Below are 10581 nucleotides of genomic sequence, written 5' to 3' on the forward strand. Positions count from 1 at the left end.
AAGCTGGGCGGTCTTCGTGCAATGACCTGAAAGTTGCAGACAATGATATAGAGTCGAGAAGGTGACAAAGAGCCAAGTTTTTCATCGTCTGAGAAGCTCCTGACCAGACGACTTATGCCAGCAATCTTTCATCTCCCTTGAGCTTTTCCACTTTCATCCCCCCTCCCACTACCACAGCAAAGCTGCTGCTGTCCCGCTTTCAGATTGACCCTACCCTACCCTTAACATGCCAAAGAAAGAGAAGGAGTCTCTCCATGGAATGAAACAGTGAAACTGCTAATTAACGTGGGGGGGGGGGGGGGGGTCACTTCTAGCGATGATGAATTGAGTTGCCGTGCAAACTGGCGATTCTTATTTCATGGATTCAAACATCCTCCTGTGCTACACCAAACAACATTTGTAAGGCTTGTTATTTTCAGCTAGTGTCCGGTCACTAAAGTTTAAAGTGGTGTGTGAGAGAGAGAGAGTGTACGGAATAGATCTCAAGTTGTATCATCTATAAAAGCAGAGGCTATCATGCATAATATTTCTTGAGAGAGATAGAGTTACACGTAGACAGACAGCAGAAAGTCAGTCATCACTGACTGCATGCAAACGAGATTGTAGCATTAAACCGAGCAGAACACGGAAGACAAAACTGAAACATGATTTTACAAGTGTTGTCAAACAGGCATGCTGTCACCTTGGTGAGATTAGATTGCTCAGTCTAGCCATGCAGTGCTGCAGAAGGATATCTCATGAAGTAGAGCAACAATGTAAATGACTCTGTTCGCAGGCATCATACATGTAGCTCCGTGTCATATCCGTGCATTTCTTTTGACAATACTGCAAATGAAGAGAAGATATTATTCTCTTGTGCCGAGAGGGGAGGTGGTAGGCGGGGTATGTGGCTGCAATTTTTGGACAGGTCCCAATACTTATCGGCTGTTTATCGACGTGAGCAAATTTGTCTGGCGCCCAACTCTCCCACAGTCGCCTTTCCGCGCTGCAATCAGGGCCCAAGATTAAAGTTTCAGTGCGGAGAGTTGTTTGCATCTAGGACGGCAGCTGTATGTACTGTATGTCGAGCTGCCAAGACAGGCAGGCTCTGACAGCACTAGGCCAAATGCAGTCCACGAGCTGCTATTTGTGTGCTCTCTGTACATCATAATGTCAGTTGCATTGAACTGTACTAGTCATTTGAAAAAAAAATCTACTGAAAAACAAAAAAAACAAAACATGTACTTGAACAACCTCTGTAAACTTCCTGCTGCGGAAAAAGGAAAAGGATGAATACTGTAGTGAAAGATTACTTGTACCCTCCACCACGACTAAGCAGGCTCTTTCCTCTTTTTGTCTCTTGCAGGTTGAGTCAGTGTGCAGTGGGGATTTAGATGAGTGGCAGCAACACAACAGAGGTTGGGATCACTGAGGACTAGAAGGCTGCAGGAGATAGAGGGCGGACGATCCAGTGAGGGACTCTCACCGGAGCTACCAGTGTGGTCTTTTCCTTTGTCCGGAACAGGGGAGACAGCGCCACGTGTCTTGGGGTTAGGGTTTTCAACGGAGCGTGGAGCGACGACGTCGGTCTGATGCGCCAGGTAGCCAACACGGCGGGGAATTGCATGAGTCGGTCTTTGGTCATGGGGCAGAAAGTGTCCGGAGGCATGAAGCAGGTCGCTCGGGAACCGTCCAAAGCCCTGCACCGCGAGCTGACCTACAGCGATGACCTACAGAAGCCCAACCGGCTGGACATGCTCCTTGACATGCCGGCGGCGGACAAGGACACGCAGCAGAAGTACGCGTGGAACGAGGAGGACCGCTCGTTGAACATTTTTGTGAAGGAGGACGACCCACTTACGTTCCACAGACACCCTGTTGCGCAGAGCACAGACTGTATACGAGGGAAAGTTGGTTTCACGCGTGGACTGCACGTGTTGGAAGTCTCATGGAACTCTAGACAGAGGGGTACGCACGCCGTGGTTGGCGTCGCCACAGCGTCGGCACCCCTCCACTGTGTCGGATATCAGTCGCTGGTTGGCAGCAATTCAGAATCGTGGGGCTGGGACTTGGGGCGCAAGAAGCTCTTCCACGACTCCAAGCATAAAACGGGCCACCAGTACCCGCTTGCCGGACACTCGGACGGCTTCACCGTGCCAGACACTTTCCAAATGATTCTCGACATGGACGAGGGCACACTGAGTTTTTCGGCCAACGGCCAGTTTCTGGGCATTGCATTCCGTGGACTTAAAGGGAGAAAACTATTCCCGATCGTTAGCGCTGTGTGGGGACACTGTGAGATCACACTAAGATATGTTGGAGGGCTAGAACGTAAGTATAAGTTTTACTGTATGTTCAGTGCATTCAGTAATTTTTTCTTTGATACATTTAGGCGTATAATAATACATCTTATGGTATTTATATACTCCAAACTGAGACAAAAATATGTAGATAAGAAAGCCTTTGGCTGGTTGTGCTAGATCACTCAGAAATGAGGATGAAGAACAGGCGGAAATTGTATCCCTACAATGTATGTGTCATACTTGCAAGTGTAGAACTGTGACTGGAATATGGGCTGCATACAGGCTTGCCTATCACAGGGTACATGAATCATCTCACCAGGGTTCGAAATTGGCAATGGTCCGCTGGCCATTGGCCACCCAAAATCACGTCGGACTAGCTAAAAATCATAAAATTCTGAAGTTACTAGTCCGTCTGGCTAGCCAAAATATTGCTTCAGTGTTAAAATTGATTCTAAGTAGTCCGCCTGGCTAGTTAAAAAGAAAGTTAAGCGCGACCCCTGCATACATGCAGCAATGTTACTGTAAGAACGATTTGTACAAATACAGATTTGCAAAGAAAGCTAGCTGGCTGCGTGCATTCGTGCACATTGTAAAATGTACATGTTGAAACAGCCATGCAGTGTTTGCCTGAAGTGGCTGTCGTGTGCCAATGCAGATATGATAACTGATCGGCTCCATGGATGACAGCAAAAACAAAGTTGAAACATGAGGACGCCAAGTATCCATTCGCTGATAACATCAGGCTCTCGGATATCCTGTGTATTAGTATCGGTATCCAGTCAGTCTTGCTGGCTACAGGCAATTCTTTTTTTTTCTTTCTTTTCCTTTTTCAAATATCTCTGGCACATTTCACACGTAATTTTATGCTAACAGTCCTAGCCCACCCCTCAATATTCTGTGCCACTTGTACCCTTTGAGCCAGCTCCTCCTTCTCATCTGCAAGAAATTAGAAAGAGAATAATAAAAATGTGTGACACTAATCTCCATATCATTTGAAAGCCCAATAGAAAGTTGATCAAAAAATCCCCCCCCCCAAAAAAAAAGCCAACAACAGAAAGCAGAGAGTCTTGAAACAAAGCTACAACATGCCATGGGATTTGTTGAAATGAGAGAGGAAGTAAAAAGAAGAAAAGACTTGAAGTGAAGCTACATTTTACTGGATCCTCTCTGTGAAGCTTGCACACACTGTACACACCACTCTACATGTATATCTGGCAGTAATCCAGACCGTTAGATAGAGAAAGTTTGCGACGTTGCCATGGTTTCGGTTGACTGAGATCACTTCCTTCCTCCAGCGTCTATGACGCCAGCTGTCTCTCAGTTACATTTCGATACTATCATTGCCTTTGGAAAACAAAAATACGATACAAAATGGAAAAAAAAATGAAAAGATGATCTGTGTAAAGAAAACATTTCTCATAAGATAGCAGTGGTAAAATTTTGAGTGAGATTTCACATCGTTTTGGCACGGTGATTTTTCAAAAGAAGCTCTTTAGGTTCATTTTCTTGTTTGTATGTTAGTGCTTTTTATCCTGCAGTCTAGAACATATGGATGCCAGCAATCGTGCATGCGTGGTGTGGTGTCTTGACATGTCATTGTCCATAGATAGTATTTGAAAAGCAATTTCGCAAAACTTCGGAATAATGCCCTCATATGATGCATGGGAGAACAAATTAATTTGCCAGAAATAGAGACCAATGTGTTAGTTCATAATAGATTCCAACTCCTTTCATCTGAAAAGTGAAAAGTAGCCTGCAGCCACAATGTGTGGTCCCATGCACCCATATTTGTGTCAGTAGCTTTGTGAGTCTATTGTGTGCGTTCTACAGCATAACAGGTTTTCAGGGTTTTATGATCAGCTCAACATTGCTTATAGGCCTACTCCTCCTGTATGGAGATTGATATCGATACAATGTATCTTGAAAGAGTGGGTGGTTTCTTCTTAAAATATGGTTTTCATTTTAAGAAACTACATATAATGAGGCTTGTTTGACTGAAAGTTATTTGAGTGCTTACCAGTGCTTTTTAAATGAGTGAATGCATGATCAGTTAAGAAAGTGTAATCTTTATTTATATTTTTCCTGTGGAAGGGCCTGTGGAAGGGGGGGGGGGGGGGGGGGAGGTCTTTACCCCGTAATGGAAGCTCAGTGCGTTTATAGTAAGAGTGCTTGTCACATTACGAGATAATTTTTTTGACATAACCTCTTCGTCCTTGTAGTGTCCTCAAATTGCATTGACAAGATATTTAGGTACAATGTATTTTAGGTAGGGCCTGAATATGATTTCTTTTTTTTCTGTTTTGATGAAAAGAATTTCCTACGTGTTCTGGAGTATTTTTAGAACCCATCTTGTCTGTCCACCACCCACATGTATACAAGGGCCATGCCAAAATGAGAAATTGAAAACAGGACACAGCAATTTTGGGGCGAAATTTGAGCGACATCGTCCAAATTAGGCCTTCCAATGCCCATGTAAGTGTTTAATTCCAACCACAGCTATTCTTAGCCAGACGGCCGAGCTACTGTGTTCCCTTGCAATGCATTTCATATATATGATATATACAGACGAAGGGACAGACGGCCGATATGTTTTATAGAGAGCAGAGTTTGAGTGTTAACGGGCTGGTGATGACAGATACATCTATAGATAAATACATGGTTGTGGGTGTGTGTGCTGGAGTGAGAGGGAAAGAGAGCGAGAGTGGGAGGGAGAGAAGGGGGAGGAGGTGAAAGATATGGCAAGAGAAAGAATCGTAAGAATGAAGTTTAAAAAAAATGTTTTTAATCTAAGTTTTTTGAAAGAATTTGTACTATTTTTATGTTCATGTGCATACATAGTAAACACTTCTATAGCGCACAGTCCACCAAAAATGCTCAAGGCGCATAAAATAGAAGAGGAAATATAATACTGTATGTATAAATATTGTATAGAGAGATAGATATAGATATATATGTTTAGATATGTATATATATATATATATGTATATATATATATATATATATATGTATATATATATATATATATATATATAGCTAGATATATATCCATATATGTTATATATACATGTATATACATACTTATATTGAGAGAGATATATGGAGAGAGATAACAGAGAGAGAGATCGAATCATAGGAACGTGAGAGGAAAAGGTGTGGGTGAAAATAGAAAGTGACTGGATTCCGCCCGGCTGTGATGTGACGGTGATGCATAGGTCAGCGAGTAAACTGGAGAGAGAGATACTGTAAGCCTACAAAGGGACAGAGGAGAGATCGAGAAATAGAAACAGAAAGAGGGAAAGATTGAGGCAATGACAGGGATGGAGGGAGTGAGAAAAGAAAAAGAAGAAGAAGGAGGAGGAGGAAGAAGAAAAGGGCAAAATTTCATGTTAGATGGAGAGACAGAAGACAGGAGAGGAATTGGCCACAATTTAAAGCATTTATTCTGCGAAAGACAAAAATAATCCTCAATATTAACAACCCGAGGCTTCCGCATACATATTATGCTCACATTATATCTGCCAGGAAATGGGGTAGGGCTCTTTTTTTTTCTCCAACCCAAGAAGGGGGGGGGGGGGGGGAGCATGTATGGAGGGGCTCACTTTCTCACCATCACAAGTTGGGAAGGGTAGTGTTCTCTGGTTTCCCCTCATACGGCTATTTTTGGTTGACGTGCCGACGTGAGTCATGGGCCTAATGGGTGACTGTGCAAAGCGCTTTATACTTTACAGCACTGAGAACACACACAGACACTCTTCACCCATACCTACATACATACATACATACAAACATGCAAACATACACACACAACTAATGCATGCAACATTGAAAATTAACCTTTTCATATGTGTGCCACAACATAGAATTCATGTGACGTTGCATCGAGTTGTTTTCTTCGTTGAGACAAATTAAGACATCAAGGTTGAAGCATGTAACCCAATCTTCCACGAAAGCAGGCTGAGGTCTTGTTTATTTCGGCGTTCCACGGACAAACCATGTGCAATTAATTTCATCGTCCTGATTTACGCAGAGGTCACATGCCCATGTATAGTAGATTCACCCTGCATACTAGTACGTGTTTCTTCGACATAATGTGGCAGTAGTGCAATCATGTTGTTGTTTTAGACACCCTCATAACAGTATCTGAAATCAAATTGTTTGTCTCTGAATGATTTTGAGTGTTTTGTCCTTGTTTCAAATTAAGTTGAATAGCACATTCTGATTCCAGGGAAGAGTCTCTAAAAGGATACCCCGAAAGCTCAAAATGTCTCCCGTGATTTATTTTTTTTCTCCCTTGCCAAGTTGCGGTCTCTTGGATATGCTTACGGCACTCTTCTCGGTAGTGTGTTGACGTACGGTGCGACACAACTCTCATTTATAAATTAATCATGACGTAGGCCCATTACCAGTTATTACCCCTTTCTGAGAGTACACTTGCAGTCTTCCAAGAAAAACCAAGGGATATTCTAATCTGATGACATGTAAAAACAGTGTGTGTGTGTCCTCTTGACTCTCTGGTCACTTCTTGTCCATGTTGTACTGATGCTTATTTAATGATGCATAAAAGAGAATGAAAATGGCAAAAGGGGCACTCCATTTCTTGTATCGATGATCCCTATATCTTTCTATCCCATTTTAAACATGTCCTGCATTGTATGAAAATGGTTCAGTGTGTGCGGCTGGAGGGAAACGATACATAGATGATGACATTACCCCCAGTCCTGCAGAGGAAAATTCCAAAACATGACATATATACAATATATATCATACATGGGCAGCGATTGTTAGGCTCAACTCTTGGTTATATTCCTTTAACTTAGAATGCTGAGCAGTGCTCAAGTGGTCAGCTTTCGGATAATCATGCAAACGTTAAATGACTAGAGGAAATATTTCACTAGCAAAGTGTGAGAAAGTTATGGATTTTGACACTTTACCTTTAATATATCTATGTGATATGCATAATATGTATATATATTTTTGTGAGTCTTGAGTAATTGAATGAAAACAAAGATATTTAGATTGATTAACTATTTTGTTATTTTTTCTCTCGTTTTATTTTCATCCACCTACAGCTTCACCCCTCCCTCTCCAAGACCTGTGCAGACGATGTGTACGTGTCTCGGTCGGCAAGGAGAACCTAGAGAATGTCTACCAGCTCCCGTTACCGGGCATGGTCAAACGCTACCTCCTCTACCAATGAACTCGCGGTGCCTGTCAAAGTAAAAAACAAACGAAGAACAAAATAGAAACAATCACCTAGATGGACAATAAAGCAGAAATTAAAATGATGGTACATTCGAAAGATGCTCATCATAATCTATCCGTCCGGGAGACTCATTGGCCATCGCATCTGTCTCCGATAGCTTCTTGTTCGAGTCTGTTCGCGCCGGCCCAAATGCAACCAAGTCGACGTTGAGCCTCCCTTGTCGCAGGCTTTGCACCAAGCTTTCGCAAAGACCATTTGTGAAAAAGTGATCTGGATGGGCTATTGCAGCATTGAAGTGTGGAGTTGCTCGTCACAGACAAAGTTTCACACAACAAGAGGTGAAAAGGCAAGTCGACGACAGCGAACAAGAATGTTGGGAGCGATACCGTCGAGCTTAGGTGGACGAAGAAAACGTGGTATCTAGTACAACTCAAAATGGAGGAACCACCTTAGAAACGGGACATCCTCCGATATCTATTTTCTTTTCTTTTTTTTTATTATTTCTGTTTGCCTACCTATTTGTGCCTCCAGCGGGTCTGCGGTCGATGTAGGCATATGTTGGTGTCATGGCAACGCTCACAATTCCTGCCCGGCGACCTTCTGCGCATCTCAATTGCTCGTGTCTGCGCCCATCATCCCTCCTCCTGTGGGCAGCTCACCAGTGTCTTAATGCTGCAGTGGACAGACACAACACACAATGGGCATGGAGAAACACAAGCCGCTGCACAAATGCAAGATGCAAATTATGGTACACCACTGTAATTTGCTCCTGGATTCATCATATATTATTGAGATGGAAAAAGCAGAATATATAATCAACGAACAGGGAGCTTATTCAGGAAAATGAGAAAGTCATTTGCCCTCTGACCTCTTAGGGCACCACTTCCTGAACTCTTGAAATTCGTGGGCATTGCATTGTTTGCAGTGGATGGAAGGGAATGTTCATAGTGGACATGGCAAGAACTCCAGCATGCCGATTTCCTCCGAAAGCGAAGCTATTACTCCTGGAAAATTTTGCACCACGAGGGCAGGCCAGCACTTTTGATCTGCACACGAGGTTCGCCGCAATCTGTCAGAATCATGTGAAAAACATCATGTCATTTTTTAATTTTTTTTTGTTGGAGTCGGCATGTGTATCGTTTCATCACAGCTTTCTTCTTTTATTGTATTTTTCTGTTGTTGGGTGACCCTTGTCATGATCAGATAGGGCACCACTGCACCGAGTAGATTCTTCATCTTTTCATTGTACGGCCGTGTGCCGGTAAAAGAAACAAGTAAGAATTCGGTTCTCGGCAGGCACGTACAAATATTCAGGTCATGTGAATCTGAGACATGTGTTTCTATTGCTGTATTTGTTCACGTCAACATTTTTTGTGAATGCTACGACAAACTGCCACCCTCTCTAACACTAATGGCAATAAGCGAGAGAGGAATGTACATGTGTGTATCTTAGCCACACCCACCAATTTTAACCCAAAGTCGTCAGGCCAAGGGCTGCATATTTAAGAGATGTTTACAATCATTTCGTCATTTTTTTTCTTCTTGCGTGAAATTGTCTAGATCTTTGTATTTTATAAATGTTTTTTTTTTTTGGTTGTTTCTTATCTTAAGAAAAAAAGTGTGTGATGAATATTTTTCAGAATTTGTTGTGTATCCTATTATTTTCCCCTCTCTCTTTTTCTTTTTAAATGCACCTGTTTAGAGAGGGATTAATAGTGTAATTCCATTCATGTATAACCTGTCAAAGCGTAAGACGGGTTGACATGAAGGATCAGTTGGTCACAGATGTACAACTTGACGCCAGTCACAAAAAAAAGAGAAGATCAATGATATGCTTCCATACTAGGCATGTTAGAACCAAGTGCCGAAGTGACCAAATACATTTTTTTACTCTATACCTCAAGGCACAAGGCATCGCGTGGACATGTACAAAAAAACGTAGGCTTCTAAAAGTATTCATGTACCAGTGAGGGGAATGAGCGAATGTAAGAAGTGCCCAAGTCATTCTTAACTGGTACCATTTTATTTTTTGTTGCTCTATTCAAAAGCCTTTGTATAGTTTTGGGAATTGGCGAGGGAAACTAGACAAAGACAAATATATGTGTATATATGTCAATGGTACTTTGTATTTCTGTTATGAACATATGGGCAAAAGTCATTGTATTACACACTTTTAAGCAGAGTCGGATAATTGTCAGCAAAACCATTTCAAACTATTAACATATTTAGTTGTCATAAGCTCACTACTTTTTTTTTTTTTTTTGGTTATATGCTGGTTACAAAGAGTCAATTGTATCAGTCCGACATATTAAGTTTTATGTGGGTATGTTCTACAGCATACATGGTGTGGTCTTACCTATAAAGTGTGCGTTTGCAGAAGCCTGCATGGAAACTGGTTATTTTGACTTTTCAGAACAAAATCTAGCCAGCATCTATCATTGTAGCATTGTTTTTAAAACTATACTTGGGTTTTTATGAATAACTGCTGACTTCATTTGTTGAAATGTTGATATTTCTTCTCTCTATCTCTGTCTATCTGTCCCTCTCTCTTTCTCTCTTGTATTTCTGAAGTGTATTAACTTGCATTAATAATGACATGCTGCAATTTTTACCTATCTGATGTGCAACTTCAAGGTTTGGCCGAAATGTGAAGTGTGTTTTGTGATTTTATTATCATTTTTTATTCCCCATTTACCGTGCATCACATACTATGGAGACGTTGTGAGAATAGAGACATTTTAACTTTGTTGTGAGTTGACCAAAACTAGACCAGATATAGGCAGGCCGCACTCTTTTAACTACACAATATAGTTATTTGCTGGGCAGCGTTAAAGTTTCCACAGGGAAAGAACAGTACTTTGAGCAATGCCATTTTGTTTGTTTGTTTTTTTAATTTCTGTTGACCTCAAAGTCTTTTGCTGTTGTTTTTTGTGGAGGGAGGATGCTGCAAATAAGGGACTAGAGTTGAGACTAGGTAGAAAATTACAAGACGTATAATGCAACATTCTTGTTTATAAATGCATACCAATTTGAATTTGCCTTAATTCTGGACAACCCCCTGACTCTGAATGGAGCGAATCATTGAATAATGTGCTG

At 41.7% G+C, this 10581-nt stretch overlaps 1 protein-coding gene across 2 annotated transcripts in view; it reads left to right on the forward strand.

The window, feature by feature from the left end:
* Window positions 1–8545, forward strand: part of LOC140238808 (protein gustavus-like) — a 40787-nt gene extending 32242 nt beyond the window's left edge. For both annotated transcript variants that reach the window (XM_072318708.1, XM_072318707.1), the window contains exons 2-3: window positions 1346–2310; window positions 7352–8545. In XM_072318708.1, coding sequence (XP_072174809.1) covers window positions 1572–2310; window positions 7352–7479 — 867 coding nt within the window. In that variant the 5' untranslated portion in view covers window positions 1346–1571 and the 3' untranslated portion in view covers window positions 7480–8545. The remainder of the gene's footprint in view (window positions 1–1345; window positions 2311–7351) is intronic.
* Window positions 8546–10581: the final 2036 nt, after the last annotated feature.

The sequence above is a fragment of the Diadema setosum genome, chromosome 15, assembly GCF_964275005.1.
Source record: "Diadema setosum chromosome 15, eeDiaSeto1, whole genome shotgun sequence".
Lineage (NCBI taxonomy): Eukaryota > Metazoa > Echinodermata > Echinoidea > Diadematoida > Diadematidae > Diadema > Diadema setosum.